We start from the raw sequence: 23,535 nt of genomic DNA, 5'->3' as shown, positions 1-23,535 counted from the left end.
CAAGTAATTATCTTTCCTTTGAATAACAATTTACTTTCATTGAATTGCGGTACCCATACCTTTGAGGATATCACGTAAAAGAGAAACAAAAACACGAAGAAAAACACCGAGGACAAATCACCCTCCTCTCTCGATATTGCAGAAGGTATATGATACATAAATCCGAATTAATTTCATCCCCCGGATTTAATATCGAATATATATATATATATATATAGACTTAGATGTATATATATATATATATATATATATATATATATATATACAGCAAAAGAGAGGGATTTACATTATATTATTTTTCCTCAATCTGAATAACTTATAATAATGAAAAGGATTCGCATTGACCATATTTTACTCCAAACGGCATCGTTGTTTTATAATTTTTATATGCACGGTTGAAATTGTTTCACAAATTTTCGGTTATTGTCCTTGAATCAGTTGAAACAAGCGAATATTTCGTACGACAGCCTAGCCGAAAAATTCACCGTCTTCGGTGGCTCCAGAGATTTCCATGCCCTCCGAATATCGATCATTAATTAATTAATCCGGTATACCACAGGGAAAATGAAACGAAAGAAGAGTGGGGTTAAAAAACCAGAATAGCTGATTCACAGAAGCACCAAAATATCGAATTTGCAAGGACGTGAAAATTTAATTCGTAGATTTATCATGTACGTATAAAATCCAAGTATGGACAATCGAAAATACAGAAAGGTCAAAAGAAAAAAAGGGGAACGACAGAATTTAGAATCTGTACACGGTACTATGTTATCGAGATGAATTCAGACTCTTCTACATTCTGTCCTTTCTATTTTTTAACTTTCGCATACCACGAATTTCTGTACTGTTTTAAATTCTAATAAATTAAATTTTGACTTTATTAAAATCTCGATATTGATCCCCTTCTGTTCTTTGATGTTTCTATAATCTCACCTCCACCCCTTGAAACAATAATATAGATCAGAAATTGCAGCTCCCGGTGAAAGAGATACAAGGTATTCAAAGCCAAAGCGACGTCACTCACCGCAATCACCTGTACAATACCTGTCGTGCCGGGAAGGTCATCCAGTCACCTTATACCTTACGGCGGATATTATACATAGATATGTATACACACAAATCGCGATCGCGAAGAGTGATGACGAGCAGTGAGGTGAGGTGAGTTGAGGTGAGGTGAGGAGAGGAGAGGAGAGGAGAGGAGAGGAGAGGAGAGGAGAGGAGAGGAGAGGAGAACTGCGCGTGTCGTTTGCGCACCTTTAGCACACACCTGACGATGATTCGACGGCGGTGAGCGGCGTTGAAGTGAGCGGAGCGGCGTCGGCGGAGATGGTGGGGTGTGTGGAGGGGAGGGGGATGAAAGCGTCGCCGTCGATCGTTCCCGGCGTGCCAGAGGGGGGATGGAATCGAGTCTGGCAACCGGCTCGCGTCAGTCGAGCCGTGCGCCTCCATCGCGGCAGAGCAGCTGCCGGAGCGACAATTAATTTCGGGTGTTCGAAAGCTGCCGCGCGGTTTTTTCATACGACCTCGTGGAATTCGTCGATGGGTATTGAACGATGACCGGACTACGCGATAATATATACTTCGCGGATTGATTGTTGGTTTTCTTTCGTTCGTCGCACCGTTATACGCCGATTATTTATCAGCTGTCGGCCGAAGTTTCTTTCGGTGAGAAAGAAAGAAAGAACGAAAGAAGGGAACACTGATTGCGAGTAGTCGAGACTAGTAAGAGGCAGGCGTCCTTCTTCATCCTCATCTTCTTATTCTCCCAGGACGACGACCTCGTGTTCTTCCTCCTCCTCCCCCCTACCCCTCCCTCCCTCCCTCCTCCCGCCACGCTTCGTCCGACACTTCGCCGGCTAATTCTTTCCTTCTTTCTTTCGAACTAACAACAGTGTGTACGTGTGTGTATATATTTTACGTAACGAAGTGATTGTGTGATCCTGTGATACCTCGGCAGATTAAACATACATATATCTATGATGTTCCAACGCGAGAACGTAAACTTGTTGTTGCTCGTCGACGAGTGAAGGGCAAAGTTTTGCGTGTCTTTCGCCGCGTCTGCCAATCCCAAACAGTGAGACTCGATCGTCACGGGTACAGGTGTACGTATCGTACAACGATCTTCGAATCGGCGGGGTGGTGTGGAGGGGGGCGGGGGGGGGGGGGTTAACAACGAGAGGTTGCGACAAGCAGCGGGTGGTAGAAAACCGTCGGTATGAGAGTATAAAGTAATCTCTGTGTGGTGTCCAGGCGACAGGTGTTGGTGTCGGTGGGGGTGGGGGTGGGGGTGGGTGATATGGGGGCAGCGCAGGGGCGGAGGTCGGCGGGGGCGACGGTCTGAACTCGCATCGAAGTTGAGATATGACGATAGCGAGCAACATTGTCGTCGAGTGGCTGAGGTCGCTGCACCTCGGTCAGTACTCGGAGTCCTTCATCGACAACGGCTACGACGATCTCGAGATATGCAAGCAGATCGGGGACCCGGACCTCGACGCCATCGGCGTCTTCACCCAGGCCCACAGGACCCGGCTGCTGCAGTCGGTGAAGACCCTGAGGGAGGAGGGAGCGGCGAGCGTCTACTTCACCCTCGAGGAGACGAGCGACTGCCTCTGCAGCGACAACCTCAGCTCGAAGTCGTCGAGGACCTCCTCCGAACGCCCCCCCAGCGAGAAGGACGGGCAGCTGCAGCGCGCCTCTCCCACCGCAAGCTCGTCCAGCGGGGGGCAGGAACTCGCCAAGTTCAACGACGAGTACGAGGAGGGCAAGGCCGAGCTCGTCAGGATACCCAGAATACAGCTGAGGCTGCTCATTCAGGAAAAACTCAGGCACGACGGCATTCGACTCGCCTCCCAGCCCTACACCACGCCGGTGAGACGATACACGAACGATAGGATTTTACCGGGAAATTTATTCGGGGTGGCGACAGACCGGGAAAAACCGGGAAAACCGGGAGTAGTCGGGGAATTACATTTGGGGAAAAACGTTTTCAAACCTCAGCTACGCTTCGTAAATTCAGCCGAGCTAACTTTCGGAAATGGTATTGTAAAATTTCTAATTACTTGTCTGACGCGAAGCGACGCTATATCTATTTTAGATCCAAATTTGTGTATTCAAAGTGCGCAACTTATGGAGCAATGTTACACAAGTTTCGTGGGAAAAAGTCAGGGGATTTTGTTTGAGAGCAAAATTGTCGCCACCCTGCCTGTTCTGTCACGATGAGGATGAAACTGGTAACGTTACACATCAGGAGGAAAAATATGGAAAAGTCGTTATCGAATATAATTGGATAATAATGACTTTCGAGGATTTGGCTTTGTACAAAATATCGCTACATTTCGTTCGTCGTGACTTACTAAATTTCAGACATCAATTTCTAATGGTGCGAAGTAGGTAACGATTTTTTCCGAACATGCGTCGTTTACAGCTGATTTACAGTAACGTTACCAACTTCATCCCCATCTATCACGCACGTATATATTTCTCTCGGCTAATCGTTGTTCGTACTAAACCTTGTACATGAAAAAAAAACAAAGCTTCTCGCAAGCTTTTATCCCCCTGCACGCGACGAAAGTCTCTGAAATGAATTTTCAGTCAAAAGATTCTAAAGTTAAACTTTCTCGTCTTTTGGGGTGGGCTTCTTTTGGACGTGGAGAATGCGTTGTTTGAGAAAAAAAAAAAGAAAAAAAAAAATGTGATAAGCAATAGCGATTGTTTCATCGTTGCGATCGTTAGGTAGGTACTCCCGTAATCTTGTTCCGATAAATCTGAGATAAATATAATCCCGCGTATAAGGCAATAGAATCGATATCCTCGACGTTCTCCCGCACAGCGACGATGTTGATGACGATAATAGGCAACGGCTGCGGTTATAAGAGATATAGAAACGGACGAAAAGATCGTTAGCTTATCTCGGAACTCGCATGGCTGGTCGTATACATGTATATATGTACTTGTCGTATATTATACATGGGTATAATAACCCATACCTACATGCGCGTATCCGTGTAACGTGTATCCAGCCACCTCTGCTCCTCTATGCTCGGGGGCAAAGAGGCGAACTACGCCTTTCAAACATGCGACATACGCCATGCGCGTATGCATACAAAGGCATATACGTATTCATACATGTATGCACACGCGTACATTAAACACATTACACGTAGCTTGAGCGTGTATAATTCACGTGTGTGCTCAACGCCTTTCGATAAGGATTATACGCGCATACATACGGTACGTCGCGGCGTCGTATGCACGGTAGGCGTATAATCGTTGGTCGATCGTTTCTCGTGCAGGGTGTAAAAAAAACCACTAGCTAACACTTTACGCTGCCGATGCCACGCCACAACCCCAGCGGTATATCTGGGATTAAGTATTCGATCGATCCCACGTGTACGTTACGCATACCTGTACGAATACAAGGTATGTACGCACGTGCCTAGATCCGCGAATTATTCGACTGTAAAATTTTTTCCTCCGCTTCTTCGTATTGTATTTACTGATTGTTCGGATCGAATTTTCATCTTCTCATTTTACCTCTGATGGAACATCCGTACGGAACTGTATTTTATGGATGCGTTATCGTGCACGTCGCGTTCAATGATTTCAATTCGTCAACTCGGGCAGCCTGAGAACGAACACGATCGTTACTAATACATCGTCGTGTATTCAAGCGTATATAGTTACGTGACGACTATACGGTGCGCATTTTTCAACCTGTTCCAAATCGAACCATCCGATAACGCCCCACGGGGTGACGATCTTTACGCCTACGCGATATACAACACCCCTTTCCTCACCCTGTGCGACACATACCAATTCCTCCGTGTACGTATACACGTTATACGTTGGCACGCACCCACGTTTCACCCTGATTCTCGAAATTACTTCTCCTCCGCCACGTACTCCGCGAACGCACGAATTCAACCCCTGCAGGACGTATATTTGTCCTGCGTGTGCGCACACGTATAGGTGTACGTATATACGTAGGTATCGCGACGAATAATATTTCACCACCATTCCTCGTTTAGCTGTTCAAGTTTATATATTTCCGAGCGCTTATTTGTTTATTTTTATTTTTATTTATTGTTTTCACGCAACGACGACGAGGACCGCCGACATCGATATCGATAACGAATTGAATTAATCGTTTCCAACCGAACGACGAGGTATAAAACACATAACGTAACCCGCACCGAGCGTACCTACAGCTATTCAGAATCCCAGACATGACTTACGACAACCTAACCGAACCTCCGCCTTAACAACCGCACGCAACTTCGATGCACGTACAAAATCTTGTCCCTCCCCTCTTTTTCCTTCAGTCGAGTTAAACAGCGGCCGTGGTGGTCCAGTCAATCATTCTTCTCTCGTGCTGCTGCAGGGACTGCCGTGCGTGCGTGCGTGCCTGCGTGCACACGCGTGTCAGGCGTTTCTACCAAGTCTGATGCCACGTTTCATCTCCCCCTCCGTATACTCTGTTGCTTGCACCGTACGTGTATCATCATCGTCGTACACGCGGTTTCGCCGGCCGATCGATGCGTCTTACACGCACGTACGTATCTACTGAATTTCGCACCGCGGTTTCAACGAACAAGCCGTCCTCGTTACGTTATCGTCGTTCGTTTTCGCCTTCGTCTTCCTCCTCTCTTAATTCTCTTCATCTCGTCGCCGGTTCATTCAGGCCCAAGACGTAAACGCTGGGTAAAATACAAGGCGCGCTCCGTAATAATCCTCAAGGTTCGATGACAAATTTTCTTCGGGGAATTTCGAGGTAATCCCATCGTTCGTTCCCCCATCGCTAAATTGCGCGTGTTTCTTAGGCTGTACGGGTATAAGCGTATCGCGGGCATCCACCGCGCACACTCGGGTGTACGAGTATGGATGTAAGAAACTGTCCCCAATTCTGTGGATAAGGAGCTCCGGCCGCAGGGTGTTAAGGGTTGATATAGACGCGCCGCCGAATGGACCCGGTCACTTATATTGCCGGTCGAACTAATCTCTCCGCTCTCGCGGTGCTTCCAGACTCCAGCCGACCGACCCTCGATGCCCTCGGGGGGACGTAAGGCGTGTAACATGTATATGCGTGGCTATTCGGGAAACCCGACTACACGGATACATATAGTTATAACGAACGAGAATTTTCGTATTTTGAAAACAAACGTTTTATCGGACGGTGCTGGAGAATTATCGTGTTGAGGAAAAAACGTTATTTAGCAATTTTGGAACCGTTTGAAATTCAGTAAACCGTAACGAAACGAAACATACTCGTATTTTGGAATCCTAGGCCCTTCGGATTATCATTGCGAGAGTAAATAAAATAGCGACCTTACGTGGAAAATTGTAAGAGGAAAGCGATACGATTGCACCGGTCAACACGAATTTTGACTCTGGGACTCTGGGTACCTAAATAATAAATGAGAAAATAGTTTTATTGGATAAAGTTTATTTTTGTAGAAATCAGAACGATACATCGGATTTTGAGAAAAATGACCTACTTTCTCAAACATTTGTTGTAAATAACAGTTAAACAAACTACAGTTTTGCATTGAAATCACTCTTATTCAAGAATAGAAATTGATGATAAACTACAAATGTAAAATAATTGACAGACAAAGTTTATAAATGAATATTTTTCCTACTTCTTTTGTTTTTCTATGGAGTTTTTCGTATAAAACCCCAAACGTAGTCTCCCATCGTGCTTTCATTATACTACCCCTGGTAACGTTAATAACGACAAGATCCATCGCATCTTGGTAAAAACGGTTTCCTTTTTCTTCTGAATATCCACCCATATTAGCTATCGACAAAAAAACTTCAACAATTATTTACCAAGGTAAAAAAGACAAAAACAAACATTACAAGTAATAACGAAAGGTTTTAGTTATTTTCCGATGTATAGAATAGAAATTTATTTATTTAAATAGAAGCCCAAGGAAAAATTTATTTATTTTTTTTTTCAATTCTATTCTTGTACGATTTTTCATTCCCATACGTACATACATCGATATAATATCCTACCCTCGAGTTTCGAGTTGTGCAACTTCGCTCTCGCCAATTGCCTATACTTTATATCTACTGCAGATCCCCCGCGTTTTACTATATATATATATATATATATATATATAAGCGAATCGGCAGCGTGGGTTTGTATCACAGATATATGTATATGTATACAGACTCGATCCTACATCCGCGTGTGTATTAAACGCATACCTGCAGAGGTTACATACGTACTTCTACGGTAATAGCGTTTAAATATTTGAGTGAATGTCCAATCGATATCCCCTGGTCTGCACGGCTATATCAGGGTGGCAGGGAATAAGGGGAGGGAAGAGGAGGAAACGCTTCATGAAATATCAAAACCGGAAAATGAAATACTTTTTCCTTTCTCCCTCTGTCGAGCCAGAGTTTTTCCTCTTCTCGGGGATACGTTTTTCTCCGTGCAGAGATAAATGAGGTATGAATACATGGATGAGTAAATGAACGAGTATGATTTTTCAATACAAACACATTTCTTTATTATACTTTTCATTTTCATCCCCACTCGCGCAAGAGGCGCGGAAAATGAACAAATATGAGAATTAATAACAGCCTTGCGGATGTAAAATTGCGCACCCTCAACTATTCGCTGTGATGTAGCAAGAGCGTTTGCAGAGTCTGCTCGTTCCTTTTATATGCGTCTTATAGATCGTCGGCGGTATTTCTAGATCCCTAGCCGCGACCGTTATCCGTCATTGTTATACCTGTGCTCTGATTACGCGATCACGGCACACTCGAGTCGAAGGTGCGGATGGATTATTTCTAGAAACGACGGCAGTTGTACGAGCGTTCGACCCCTTTTCTGCGCCGACGAAGATTTTTATCGGATGAGAGAAAAAGTTGGGAAATTTATTGTGAAAATTGAAAACACTGCCGATGCAGTTCTCTCGGCGTATATTTCTCCGTTCCGCTATTCGATCGCTATTCAAACGTCGAGTAAAGCTTGGGAGTCGCGCCAACCGCGGAATTACAATAACTATATGGCGAGCCGTGGTGCGGCGACTCTCGGCGAAATGCAGTTTCCGCCGCTGCATCGCTGCGGGTCGAGGAGAGGAGAGGAGAGGAGAGGAGAGAAGAGGAGAGGAGAGAAGTACGAAGGACCTCTGCTCCGAGTATGGCTCTCGATCTCCCTCCACTCGCATCGCCGTTCTTTTTCTTCCTTCGGTTCTTCCTCTTCTTCTACCATGGGACGAGAGGAAGAAGAAGAAGAGAAGGAGGAGGGTGACCGAGGAAGACCGACGATTACCGAAGGTGATCCTCTCGCTTCCTTGACATTCCTGCGCCGCGTGAGACACTCACTTTATATCCTCGAGCTCCTCTTCGTCGCGGTGCTGGAGGCTAGGTGGCCGGGACGTTGTCCCTTGTGAATCTTTGCAGGTTTTGCCTTCTTCGCCGATAGGACGAAACGAGATTAAACGCAGAGGATAATAAACCGGCGAGAATAACAAGACTCGTATGGATTACGCTGCGTCTTAGTCGTTTCATTTCGACTCCTTGCTCCTTAGCTTTTCGCTCTTGCCTTGATCGCCGCCTATCTCGTATCCAACGTGGAAACTTGATAAGCTTTCCTCGTATTCTCTTACCTGCATGCAACGTATATTGCATGGCAAAGACTGCGAAGGATCTCACATTGCAACAACGCGATGCAGTGATTCATTTCTGTGAATCGTTTACGAGGCTGAAGTTAGCAACGTTGATGTAACGAAACATGACGTTAAAAGAAGAAAAAAAAGAAATTCAATATTGTGCAATTTTAGAATGATTTTCGAGGAGTTGACTTTGCAAAATATTACTATGTTTCGTTTTTATTACAGTTTACTAAATTTCAGACAATCTCAAAGTTGCGAAGTGAAGTAAAGTGCCTCGGGATAAAATCTCCGGGACAAAATGATCCTTGAAAAAAAATTCCCCTGCATAGAATTTCGCGGAGGGATGATTTTGACCACGGAGGTTTTTGTCCGGAGGAATTTCGTAAAAGGAGATTCTTGATGATAATCGCGAAGTAACGATTTCTCCTGAATATGTTGCATCGGTTCATTAACGTTACCAACTTCAACCTCCTTATCCTTTTGCCGTATCACGCCGATACGTTGAGGTGACGTAATAATTTTCTGTAAAAAGTCGAGTCGCTTCTTCGCCGACGACATTTCTTGCGCAGAAATTACAAGGTCCCTACGTGAAATACATGCATGTATGTAGCGCTCGAGATGTTATTCCGAGAGAATAAAAAGAAAGAGAAGAAGAGGGAGAAGAGAATTTTTCGATACTCCGCGTTCTCCCTCCGCCGGCAGCTCTTAGCGATCGGAGGCTGCAGTTTGCGGACCCTCGGCGCGGGGAGGGAGGATCGCGAGGATCCTTGAGGTTCCCACGTGGACCTGCAGAGTGGAAAAAGACTTTTGCTCGCTCGGCCTGTGCGCAGTTGGCCAGCCAACTAGCCCGCCTGACTGCCTTCCCGTCGTCCTTTCAACCTTAGCTGCAGGGTTTAACAAGGCCGTATTGGAACCCCGGTTCTCCTCTGACCGGCAGAACAGGTAGGTACGTACTACAAAGCCCGGAAGGCTGCGAACGGACTGCGAATAGAAATGGAAACGGTCGAATTAGGTGTCTCGGTGAAAACTCGACGATATTTTCAATTTCGTTGTTAGATCGGAAACATCGCGAACCAGTTTTTCGTCGTTATTGGTACGATTGCACGATCGTGGTCAGATCAGGTTTCGGGTTTGGACTCGCCCGGACTTTTGAGGCACAAAATCGCAGGGTCCTTAGATCCGAATGACGAATGACGCAGCCGCTGTCCGAGAAACAAGAGATATTAGGCACAAGTTCCTTAAACTTTCCCGGACTACTTGGAGGATTTTGAGAAGGAAAAATAAAGGTCTCACGATTTTCCGCGAACGATCCTGATGGTAACATCACGGGTAGGTAGACACGTGTAATTGATCGGTGGGATAAAAATACCTGCCTCTCGACGAATTTACTACCAGTCTGTAAATCAATCTTGCGGCTTATTCTCTCTCCTCCACACATATACACACGTACTAGGTATATCGTCTCTTTTCTCTGGAATTCTCGAGTGTGGGTGTAAGGCATAATAAGGGAAATAGGCTTATTGTCGGGACGTATGGCTACGCCTGCGTCTTTCCGTGTGTGTGTGTGTATACGTATGCATATTACAGTCGTCTTCATTGAAGCGATAGAACGGAATGAAAGCGAAGGGGCGACGTCGAGCGTATATTGTGCGTACGCGTAGGTGCGTGTGGTACACCGTTGGTGGTGTGAACGCCATTAGCCCATCTGTCTTCCTCCCTAATGATTACGGCCACGTGACCTGATGGCCATGCCGTGAAATAAATAAGGAAGAGGCTTTCCTGACTCCAAATTGCCCGCGCAAGTCGTATAACTCTGACATCGTTATGTACATAATACATGCAATACACGCACAGGCAAGGTAAAGAAAATTAATAACTTGTAATAATAATTGAGGCACTGCTTGAATTCACTTTAATTTATTATTTTGTTACCCCTAATTGCCAAAGCTGATTTTATCTTTGTCCAATTCCAAGTAATAAATATTAAAATATTGGAATATTGTACACTCTTCGAATGAAGTTTATAGTATTTACATTCTGTAAATAGTAAATTGCAATTTATTTCTTCACTTGCACATGGCTGTAGCTCTCTTTTGCTGCTGCTGCTGCTGCTGCAGAAGGCATGCTAATTAAAGCTACGTATATATAGTGTGGCGAGCAGAAATTGAGGAGTTTAATCAAGAGAGAGAGAAAGAGAGACAGAGAGAGGTAGTGGTACAATTCCTTATTAGCGTTTCTTCTTTCTTTTCGTCTCTTATCCCTCTTATTTTTTCTTTTTCCTCTATCTTGCGCTTATTTCCTGCCCCGAGAGATTTTCTCCTTTCGCATTGTTATTATCATACGGCTAAACGTGTGTGCAGGCTTATCGCATATTCCCATTTCTGCAGATATTGCATTATTGCAGAAATATTGCCACAAGAAATCAAAGACTAGGTTTGAATGTTCGGAAAGAAAGGGAGGGGGGTTGATTCATCTTTGCACGATTAATATATGTAACAGTCCAGGAAGCCTGGCGATTGCGTCGGAGCCGGGTGGAACGGTGAAAAAGAGAAAGGAACCGAGATCGGTCGTTATACGAGGAATCGTTCCTCAGGAGAGAAAATTGCTCTCTATCTCTACCTGGTATACAAGCGTTCAAGTTCGTTACGACTTACTTGTTCCCCGTGCAGAGGCTAGGCAAAGACTATTAGCATATCGACGAAAGATTTATCGTCTCGTAGAGCTACCGCCGTGCCGGTTTGCCAAAAGAAACTAAAAATCGACACCGAATCTGCATACGAATGTCCGACGTACAGGTGTGTACAGTAAAATTGCTACATCGACGAAAGGGAATGTTGAAATTGTTTGAAAAAAGTTGCATCGCGTATTCCTGGTCGTGGGAATTGAAGTGCGAGGTGGGTGGGATAAATTTATGTTTGACATACTGGATTGATTTCGTTCAAGTTTCGAAGGTTTCTATTTTTTCTTCCGGCTGAAAATAATTGTGTAAAAATTCAATGGCTTGAACAAAATCCGAAATCAATTCGTAAGCGGTTCGATTTTTCATTTTTAATAAATAAACAAGCAATGAAATTATAAAATAAAATGATTCGAAGAACGTTCCAAACCTCAACCACATGCAGTGTTCCGCGACAAGTGGAAGAACAAGCCTGATCCCTGTGACCGTCTCAAGTTTCATTGGACGCGTCGCATTCGCGGAGAGTGAAGAAGAAGAGGAAGAAGACGAAGAAGAAGAAGAAGAAGAAGAAGAAGAAGAAATAGTAGAAGTAGAAGAAGGAGAATAAGTTTCGGGGACCTGGGCGGAATTGTTCTCCGCTTGAGGCTACAATCGTAATACGCGCTAAGAGGAAATAACCTCCTGTACCAACGTCGGTGCGGGCCTCGTGTTGGCATTATAATGCCACCCACACACGCGCGCATTATAATATGTACACGATGCCGCTCTGCTACCTAAGCTATGCTGCCGCCTTTAACTACGCTCGAAACCTTTGTTCGAGACGAGCCTTTCCGCTCCTCTCGTCGTACAATGCTCACCAAGCTAGTCTCGTCCCACAGCGACGAGGTAAAATAGACTAAAATAAATAAGCAGGTAAATAAAACCTGCAGGGAAGAGAGAAATTGGACGTGTTTTTTTATATCACATCCTCAATTTATTTATGCTTGCTATGACCTGCGTCGGGGTTATCGCCAGGTGTCGTGGTACCCGCATTTCATCCAACTCGGCCCTTTAGTTTGACCCTTTTTTGAATCGGTTATTCAAGATTTATATTCAATTTTTTAGATATCGCAGGCATTTTTTTTTTTTTTTTTTCGACACTTGGACTTCTGCGACGTCAATGTCGATGTTTTGAGAGGGATTATGGCGATTTCGCGAATACAGTGAGCGCTGTAAATAAAAAAAGTGTTGAGAATGCCTGTTTTTACAAAATAAATGTAATTGTGGGAAGGTTATGGAGAATAGAAAAGTGGAACTCGGTATTGTTGTTGAAGCCGTCGTAAAAATTTACAAATTCAAAACAGAGGATCCAACATGGCGGATTGAAAATATAAAAATTACTCCCATTCCCTCATATAATATCAGTCATTTTGAGTATTGGAAATTTCTCAGATTGGACCCGATTTTTGAAATCAGTCACTCCGAGAACTCTTAAATACCCAGTTTTAAGGAATTTGACTGCAAGGAAAAATGTATGCTTCAACGAGAAACTATATAATCACAGTAGATCTACCAATTTTGCAACTGACCGAAATTCGTTGCCTCCTATATACCGCAACAAAGCAAAAAGTAGTCAGTAATTTGGTCGCTCATTGTCAATCCTACTTCAAAGTAACTCTGCAGAGGTACCAAATGCAATAAGAGTGTGAATATTTTTTTCGCTCCCAAGTTGAGACGAGTTTCCGTCAAGATTTTGACAAAATTGTATCCTCGGTCTCTACTCGTACGAATGATTTTAATATTCCCTCCTCCGACGTGCGTCCAAGACCAAATACCTTGTAGTTATCGCACAATAATAAGAGAGGCACGATAGCGTGAGACCTCGTCCTCTTCGTCGGTCGTTTCCCAGCCGATTCTTTTTCTTCTTCGTTCTCGTCTTCTTATTTTTGTTTCGACGCGGTCCACGTAACTCAAATTAAATCATACTCCGGAGCGATCGCCTTCTCGGCTCGTTGTCCCTTCGTATTTCCGTCCAAGCGTCGCCGCGCCGCGGCGTGCAGCCATGAAAACGAACGTCGCTGTCTCTCACTTTCTCCTTCTCCTTCTCCCTCTCGCTTCCTCTTATCTTCCCCCCCTCGATTCTCCGCACCTGCTAATAAATTGGTCCAGAGATATCAATCTCGTTCGACGAGAGACGCTGCAGGATCCATCCCCGTGCAGCTATAGTCAGGGAATTATGCCGGCGCTACAGACCGCGGGAGGATATCCGATCATCGAAACGCGGATCCTCGACTAATTAAGGTTAACGAGCCCCTCCTTGCCGCACACCCCTCCGGTATACCTATACAGGCGCCATATATATTTTCGTATTAGTACGTCCTACGGGACATTCGATGTTATACAGGCTGACGTCGGGGAAGAATACGATCGGAGAGTCGTGCATACTTCCCTGTCACGCCACATGTCGTGGCCTTTTCATTTCGTCTGAACGTGGAGAGAAAATAAAAAAAAAAAAACAAAATTGATAAAATATCAAGAAGGAAGATTTTACTACCCTGCGTTATCTTCTCGCCTGTACAACATACCTCGTTATGTATACATGGTATACAGTTGTATATGTGTATATGTGTATACGCGCATATGTACCCAAGTATAAGCGGTAGTATCTCTGCGCAAGGTATGCGTGTACCTATAACGTACATGCTTCCGCACGGCAGTCGCGTTTCTACAAATATATATATATACCTACAAGGCATGGAATGAGCCGGAATACAAATTGTCATTCTCAGCCGAATTTACAATCCCTACCCCTAAGCTGTAAATACGTTGTTAGGGCACGAGGATACGGAAATTATTACAGCTATACACACCACCTATATACGTACAATGAGAACTATTTTTAACAAAGCGCGGTAATAAAATCTGACGCTTCTCGAGGTAACCAATCGATCACCGGTGCACCGTTTCTATACAAACTTATCCAAGGTGTAATCTAATCGTGAAATCGGAAGTTCGAATCGATCGGGACATGGCACGGGTTTTTCACGTCCATCATTTCGTTGTAAAATTCTGCAGGCTGTAGATTTTTTCATCAAGCCGTTTCCGAGATCATCGCGTTTTTCTAGAAGTTGGGTGAAATTTTCTAAAAAGTGATATTCGATCGAAACCACGAATACTTTTTTCTTACATCACGAAACGTGACGAAAAGTAAGAAAGACAAACGAGTGACGACCTGCGCAAAAATGGGGGGTTTCACGCAAAGTTGAAGCAAAGTGACAACAACGTGTACGTAAATAGGAAGACAATGCACCTCCTGAGAGCAAGGAAATTTCTACACCGTCGGTGAAACCTCGACAGGAACGTGTGACAAAACAAAGCGGTTGCAGGGCTTCGTTCCGTCTGGGAAACCGCGGCTGAACTTGCAGGATCTTCCGCCGTCTGCAGGCTTCGGGAAATGCAGTTTGCGTTGCATCCACGGCCAAGACTCGAGGGTATATCCAGACTCGAGTGGAGGAGATACTAGCTACGGATGTCCCGGACTGTAGAGAATTTTTCCGCCGAATCGCGGAATCTTACAATAGTAGGATACGTATGACGTGGAATCCAAGAGATCGGATCGATTGCTTTTCATATCGTGGGTACTTTCTTCCTCGTTTATTGTTATCCGTTCATCTTTATCCCTCGTGTTGCGTTGGCTTCGGGGGTCACGTCAACTCCTTGTAACACTTATAATTGAGGGATTACAACTGTTTGGACGTGAATGAAATTTCATCGTGATTAAAATAACAATACGATAAATATGTTTGACAAGAGGTAGAACGTTGCGATTGATCGATAACCTGGGGAGTTATCATTGATAGATTGTTACACGAGTATAGATTGAAATTCGTTGATAATAACTCGCGACGTGAAGATGTCGGGTATAGTTACCTGGGGTAAGGTACCCTTGAGAGCCATAAAACATGCCTATTTTCAAACGTTATTTCTGACGTCGTAAATAAAGATAGACGTTTGATTTTTTATTATTGTCAATTTGAATCGTCCAGTTATCAACTTGATTCACATTTAAAAACAATTGTGTTTCTACAATCTGGAAGATATTCACTACAGATTGTTGGGAGCAGATTTTAGAGATTTTTTCCGAAATTCCGCACCCAATATGCCGTAGTCGATGTCACTATCTCAGTTTAAATTTTCATCTAAATCGTTGGAGCGGTTTTCGAGATTCCATATACACCGTTCAACGTTGCGACGCGGGCAAAACTCACGTTATTGTTAATAACTTTTTGATTACTGAAGCTGAATCACTTTTTCTCAAATGAGAACAAGGTTGATAAATGGACGATTCAAGTCTGAAAAAAAATCAAGTGGCTATCGTTATTCATGACGTCAGAAATAATCAATGGTATCTTGACGATCCCCTTAAGGGTGCGTGTACAATTAACGTATATTGGAAATTGTAAAAATGGCAGGGTTTTAGGAGAGGGTGGAGGAAAGACAGGACAGAGATTATAAATTTGTAGGACGCGGGTGTGGTGGGAAAATGCAGTTGGGTACTTGAAAGGTTGGTAATTAAAAATACGGACAGAAAACTAGCGGTTCGGGTGAAAGTAAGCAGAAAAAATTTGGGAACTAGATGTGTGGATGTGAATTACCTCTTCAAGTTAAGATACTCGCACAGGTAGATGGGGGTCGTCTCAATTCCCTGTAATCCGACTTGTATCCGGTGCAGGGTTCAGTTACAACGGATGCATGGGGTATTCCACGTCAAACTGAACGGTCGGCTTCTCTGACCCATTTTAATCTGATTGCCCTTTCACACAATCAAAGTACATATTCAAAGAACGAACTTTGAATTTATTCAAATTTTTGCGACGCATGATTACTTCACAACTCATCCAACAAATTGATTTCAACAATAGTTTGATTTTTTGCGCCTACGTAGCGTAAAACTTGGACGGCGTGTGAAAAAAGTTCTTTGACAAAAATTTTAGGTTCTCTTGCGAACTTCTCGAGAACATTTTATTCGGATTTTTCATACCCCGTTTCAGTGTAGTTTTGATACAAAATGCGCGCAAATTATTCGTAACTGAAAACTGCCCCAATCGAACGGGCTACAATTCAAAGACAGCGTGCCTTCTTCAATGCGAAAGGTTGTCCGAAAACTTCGCAGTGGGCGGTGCATTCGTTCGGAAGATACATCGACAAATATTCACAGAGCGGCGAGAATTCGGTTCAAAATTCGCGGCGCGGCAAGCAATTTGCTCGCCCTGCGCGTGGCGACGCTGCGCATGCGAGAGCGATCTTCAATTGTTGCGCGTTTTGTTTATAAGTTACAACGGTTGTAACCTCGGCTGACGACTTTTTCTCGCGGAGTATAACTCGGTCTGTCGTTTATTACGATTCCTGCCGTGATACGTGACTTCCCTGCCGCCGGACAATATTTTCGAAGCATATTCATCCAAGGTAAGAACTCAACGACGCGTTGCCTATCGTAATACCGACTTATAACTTTCACCGTTCGTATCGCCACATCGCGGTACGTATGGATGAGACATTTCACAGTTCGACCGTTCTAAGCTATTACTTGTAACTTTTGAACTGCTTTTCCGCCCACTACGAAACTTACAGACAATCTTTGGTATTATAAACGACGCGCTGTGTAAAAATTTCAGTCAATTCGATTATGACGCTGTTTTGTTACGAAAGATTTCCGAAAATTTTTCTCCAAGCTATACCCTAACGAGGCACGAAAATTTGCACAAAAGCTAATTATATATATATATACACGTATGTACGATATGCGGAAATTCAATTTTAAAACGTGCAGAATTCTGACATCCAGTTCGTAAGTCCTGTTTCACGTGATCCTGCAGCAGGTCGACGGTGGTGGTGTTGCAGATTCTGGTACCTTGAAGCCAAAGGCGTGTAGACGTGGATACGTATGCAGGATACCTGAATGTATTCCACTTAGCCGACAGCCCTGCGGCGGCTGCAGACTTGAGCCCATTAAATCGAATTAATAAGCCGTACTATGCATGCAGCATGCTGTGAAATATGATACCCTGCGACCCGGCCAGCTATCCTATGGCCACCATTCGCCACCCCTTTTCAAAGTGATGGTTACCGGAAGGACTGGCTGCCTGCAGCCTGACTACACGCCCCCCTCCCCTCTCTCTCTCTCTCTCTCTCTCTTTTGCAGCAGATACGCTGCATACACTTGAGCCGTACACCGCATACACCATGAGTGTTATGCATATCGAGGGAAGTTGCTTTCGTGAAGGGAAGAGAGAAAAATCAAAAATCGCAATGAAAAAGACATTCTCTTATAGACAACGCCGAAAAATTTTTATGCTTCTCTGCGGCAGGTCATTTGGGGTGGGGCTGAAATTCCAAATTTGAAATTTTTCGTAAGTGCGAAAATGCAAAAATTTAAAAATCTACAATCATCGAAATTCCGAATGATCCAACATTTTCAGTTCTGTGAATTTCTAGCTTGATGAAATTTCACCACTTTGATCTTTCTTTTGGATTTTCGATATTTTTACGTCCGTAATCGTGGTCTTTCTAATCTTTTTACACCCGCTCGTTGAGTAAACTACACTACTTGGGTATATTTTAACTTTCGGAATGTCACTCTGTCGAAACTTTATTTTTCGTAACTTTGCTCTATCGTAACTTGAATGTTCGGAATCTTGCATTTCGGAACTTTGATCCGTCGGATTTCGGACGATTCGCAGCTTCGTTGTTTCGCAAAAGTTTGATTTCCTCACTTCAAATTTCGCGACGAAATAATTCGGAATTAGGCGTTTTCGGAACTTTTTAAATTAGAAACTTCAACTACACCCCGGTCATTATTGTATATATGGTGAAGTCGAGAAGCGAGTGTAGCGGTAGCTTACGGATATTAATACTCCCTCTCAGTGCAGGGTGTTGTGTCGTCGGTCTGGTTTTCCTTGAATTTATTTACTTTTCTTTTTCGTTTCTTACCTCCGTGTTTATAACGCTTTCCCTGCTGTAAGCGATCTCGAGTATTTCCACGACGAGGGGATTTGAGCTTTGAGCTCTGACCTAACGGCGTACCTTTCACGCTAGAAATTATTGACCGAGTCAGTGCACCGCTTGAACAAGCTGCAACACCTCGTATCTCGGGGCTCCAAGTTGATCCTCCCACCCTTGTTCCTCATTCATTCGATCGATACTTATCACGATTTTCGATCGCCCGTGCGCGTTGCCCTAATTGCAATTTTCGCGGGATTTTTTCCTTTCAAATTGATTCGCTGCGTCTGCACCATTTTCCTACAACTACCGCAGCGCGGTGTTTACAAAAAGTCACTTTTGCACCAGTCCGCGTTCCAGCAGCGATAATTTTATTTTATTACGAGAAAAATCTCTCCAGCGAAAGCTGTTCGCGATATTGTCGAATAAGGTTAATCTGCGGAGGAGGAGAACCGACGAAACGTTTGGCGACGGACGCTCGCGAAGATCGGGAAAAGAGGAGAAGAAATCTGCAGAGGCGGTTCGCCGTCGTTTTTATTTGCGCGAGCGGCGGATATCTCGGAAGGATCTTCCTTGAAGCAGCATTCATGGGATCCTCTTTGCTCTCCTGCAGGTTCACTCCGATTCGCTCTTCCGTTATTTGCTCTCTCTCTCATTCTCTTTCTCTCAGTTCGAGTTTGTATGGTAAAAAAGTCGACGCCGACGAAAATTTACGACTCTCAAGCGAAGCACGACACGCCGCCGAACCTCGGCCTCTGAATACATACCTTATGTACGTACACATACATATACATACGTATATGCACATAGATATACGTATGTACCTGGGACCTATACGCCGGAAAAATAACCAGGCTACGATCCAACCGTCAAACATGATTATTTATTGTCTCACTATCATTTTATTACGTGGGGATATACATTCGCGTATATTATATGTTTATAATACACGCATATGCGACATGGGTTTGGATCTACGGTGAATCGAATGTTTGCAACAGATCGAACTTTCCGCGATCCCTGTACAGTATACGTACCTACATAGAGGAAGAATCACAATAGCCGAAAGTGGCTGTGAATCTGATGGAAACGAAGCATTCTCTTTTGCCTGTATAATTTTTATTTTATCGCCAATTTATTTTCGTCATTTTCATTTCGTTCGTCTTTCACTATGCAGATTTATAATTCGCGTGTAGGTAGGACGATATAATAATGGAATCAACGAGAGGTGCGAATTTCACGCATCTCCGCGTCTATAACTACGTAGGTATACCGCATACGCTATGTTATAAGCCCGTGCATGCAACTGCTGTTGTCATTTTTGCACGTACGCATGCCCGTACAAACTGCCGTATCCCGCGCCTCCTTCCTTTATCATCTTTTTTATTTCCGTTTTATCACCAAGTCCCGTCAGAGGTGCGCATGCCTTCCAGGTCTGTATCTGTGTACCTGCAGCTATTCTCGAGGTTTTTCTATAATATTACCGCATACAAGCGAGAGGGAATTGGCACTTTACCAGCAAGAGTAAAAAAAGATAAAAACCATTTCACCAACCGCGGTACAACTGCAAAAATGTTTCCATCAAATTGCATCCTTTTTCTCGGCAAGTCTTGTTTCTTCTTTCTTTTTATCATACCCAGCCCACCTCCCCCCATCCATTCTCGTTTTATCTACTTTTCATCTTATTGCTCGATTTTTCGCGCTACTTAATCCTTTCTCCCGGAATTAACAACGTTTTTAAATCCCCGTTAAAGTATATTATTATTAACCGCTCTGCCGTCGTCGAATTTAGGCACAATGTATCACGTATAAAAAGAACATTTTTTCCAAACTACGATCGTGAGTGAAAAAAAGACGTTGATCCAGAGAGAGATGGACGTAGCGATGTTTGAGGATTTAAAGAAATTATTACCCACGTTCAACGGCGTGCAATGTACGCTTACAATATCATACTTGCGTATGTGCGTCTGTAATATGTTGTAATATTCGAGCACAAACGAGTGACCTCTTTAATTAATTTCAAACTTGCCCGACTCGGCGTATCAAAGCGGCTCTCCAGCCATGCAGGTGATAAATGTGAATATCTTGCGCGATGTGGATACGATTTATATCCTCGACTAGCTTTACTCGTTCGTGGTTCGTGATTTCTGGTTATAATTCACCCAGCGCTCAGCTCTCTGTGAGACTGCTGCTGAGTTTCTGACTTTCGTCCTTGTCCCCGTCGCTTTATGTATACATACACATTATTGTTGTTGTTATTGTGTGCCGTATCGCTCCGCAATTGGGGGAGAAAAGTATAGGAACATATCGATCGAATGCAATAATAGGAAATGTTGAAAAAATAAAAGTAAGAAAAAAAGAAAAAAAAAAGAAAAAATACCTCGAGAACAGTTGAGAAGAAAAAATAATGTATCGACTAATGCGAATCGAGGTGCAACCGTGTAACGGGAGTATTTGAATTAAAACTGGTTTATGCACCTTGTACATCTTCCGCACGTCGCTGTCTCTGTTAATTGTAGGGGGAAAGAGGGCGCAGGTTAAGGGAACGCCACTTAATATCTATATATATAATTATAAGGTAATCGAGTCTGCAGCCAATCAATTTTCCTCACGCTCGAACGAATGTTATTTCAACGCGCTTGGGAATATCTATCTATGTACATTACAGAGAGATATGTGGGGGCAGAAGGTTATTTTCTCAGATCACCCCTAAGGCCCGGGAATCCATGTACAAAAGGGAAGTTAGAGGGTGCCGATGGAAAGAGGAGAAGGAAGATGGATAGATAGATAGATAGATGGGGATAGAAAAGAGCTGTCAATCTCTCTTTCTTTCTCTCTCTCTCTCTCTCTCTCTCTTTCACACAGACACAATTTACCGTATTCCTCTTGCTTGTAATTTCTTAGATCCAGCACGATCTAGTCTGGAACCAGCATTATTTCTACTTTTATATCCTTTTATTGTACTACTTTGTTATTACATTTTGCCAACGGCTCGCCAAGGCATAACGATTAAATCAATCAATCGGTCGATCCCTCTCTCTCTCTCTCTCTCTCTTCAGTAGGTCTACAACCCGCGAAGATGAAAGTTCAGTTTCAATGTCTGCCAATAAAGTTACGTGAAGTCTATAATGAACCCTGATCACGACGCTTTCGCGCATATTTTAATTCTCGATACTTCGTTACCTCATTCTCGTACTTGTATTTTATACATTATATTTTTATCCATACAATTTAATCTTTAACCGCGTTAGGAGAATCTTTTCTACATTCCATTTTAAACTTTCTTGCATGACTCGCCGAGCATAAGTAAATGAATCATATTCTCTTGAACAGATTATTTCGTTAACTATTTCTTGCCGGTCTATTTACATTATAATCAATTGTTATTTAAACGTTACAACGCATACTTACATTTAATCACTTCTCTTTTGATAAACCACCGGCTGTACACGTCTTTCTCACCCTTCGAAAAACGCGTTTGCAGCGAAAATATAAGAGACGGGCTTGCATGCGGACGCGGCAAGATCGCCTACCCCTCACTTTTTTCTCCCCTTGATCCATCCTCCGCACCTCGGCTTGCGGCCCGAGGCAAGTGCCCGCAGACGAGCAGAGCCGAGCCAACCAACCAACCCCTGCAAGCCAAACTCGATCCGACCCGCCGGCGAAGCAGCTTCTGGCTCGCTGCTTGCTTTTTATCCCGCAGCCCCCCAACCTGACCACCCTTACCGATCTCTATTCTTTCGGCGGACGGCTGCCGCCGACCCTCTTCGCCTCACGTTTGCCGTGGTTCTTCTACTTTTCTATACCTACATTCTGTATATGTGGATATACGCGTATAGGTTATGCATGACCGTAACGATATGTGAAACGAACCGCAGAAGTTGGGCAAGTTTGAATAGCTTACGTAGCATCGTCGCGAAACAACCCATTTTTCTACTCATTCGTTCGCTGAACTGTATTATACACCCCCTTCCCTTCCATTTTCAACAAATTTGAAAAAAAATTTACTCCCTATTCTTCTTATAATTGGATACGTTGTACCATCCGTACAATAATATTATACTGGTTCAATCTACCCTTCGTTACTTTATTTCATCGACGTCTTCCTTCTTTCCTTCCTTCCTTCCTTTTTCGCGTAGCGACGTAATCTTGAAAACGCTGTGCGATCTCCCCGGGTGAAAAGTGATAGCAGGCTGTGACTCACTCGCGATATGCTGCAGGCGAAATTTATCAGCAGTCCAGCTGTTTCTCCGTCTCTCCGTAGCTGCACGATCCTCGTGGGAACTCTTTCTCGATTCAAATAATTTCAGAGTCTCCCTCTTTCTCCTTTGATCAGCCTTCCCCTGCAAAGTTGAAGAAATTTTGCTGCGGTTTACTCGCCGCGACTGCAGCGTGTACACATATTCAAACATGCGTGAGGATGAAAATTCTTTCTCGAATTTTCACTACACGACGATATAAAAATAAAATGAAAAAACTCGGTAACTTTCATACCTCGCATGATTCATCCGCCGCCGCGTTCCTTCGGTCGTTATTGTAAGGGACGAATCCCCCCAAATTTCTGCAGGGGTGTAAAGCGAAGCTGCTGGCTAGCCGCGTTTTCTACTCGTCGAAATAGAAAGCACCCCTGCCGTCTGCATCCCTTGATCCGGACCCCGAAAATCCCCGTCCGTCTACCGTCTAGTTAGACGTCGCCGCGACGCGTGTCTACAATTTATTTTAACGGCTTATTACGCTCTCATGCCCGGCAATCAATCCTGGATTAAGGGGTAACGCCACTGTAACGGTCCAAAAAAAAAGGTTTTTTCACGAATTTTTTGCTTCCAAAATTGAAAGTAATTGAAAAAAAACTTTTAAGGGTGTTATCGGGCATACATTAAACTTTATTATCAAATTTTTTTACAGCAAAAAAAAAACAAAATGGCGGTTCCACAGCTATCTTCCCGGGGCATGTTTTGCTTGCAGGGCTCCGCGGCACGCAGCACCACTGGTGCACTTTTGAATCTAGAACAAAAAAAAAAAAAACCATCAATCTAGAGGGTTATAGCTAGAGAATGTCGATCGGATTTTAAAAATTATCAATTTTTGTGGATTTGGCGTGCGTTTGAAAAAAAAAATTGATTTTTGACGAAAAAACGGTTAGTTTTTTGTTAATAAAAAATCAATAAATAAAGTTATTGAAAATCCCGATCGACATTCTCAAGATAATGTTAATGTTCACATCTGGTCAAAATTTCAAGTAAAAAAAATGAA

The 23,535-nt window shown here is 43.6% G+C and overlaps 1 protein-coding gene across 3 annotated transcripts in view; it reads left to right on the top strand.

Annotated features, from left to right (window-relative positions):
• The first annotated feature begins 2,331 nt into the window (after positions 1-2,331).
• Positions 2,332-23,535, top strand: part of LOC124216192 (SAM and SH3 domain-containing protein 1) — a 122,404-nt gene continuing 101,200 nt past the window's right edge. For all 3 annotated transcript variants that reach the window (XM_046620425.2, XM_069135456.1, XM_046620423.2), the window contains exon 1: positions 2,332-2,868. In XM_046620425.2, the coding sequence (XP_046476381.1) occupies positions 2,362-2,868 (507 nt within the window). In that variant the 5' untranslated portion in view covers positions 2,332-2,361. The remainder of the gene's footprint in view (positions 2,869-23,535) is intronic.

Source organism: Neodiprion pinetum, chromosome 4 (genome assembly GCF_021155775.2).
Source record: "Neodiprion pinetum isolate iyNeoPine1 chromosome 4, iyNeoPine1.2, whole genome shotgun sequence".
Lineage (NCBI taxonomy): Eukaryota > Metazoa > Arthropoda > Insecta > Hymenoptera > Diprionidae > Neodiprion > Neodiprion pinetum.
The sequence above is the reverse complement of the archived record's forward strand: the minus strand, read 5'-3'. Positions and strand labels throughout refer to the sequence as shown.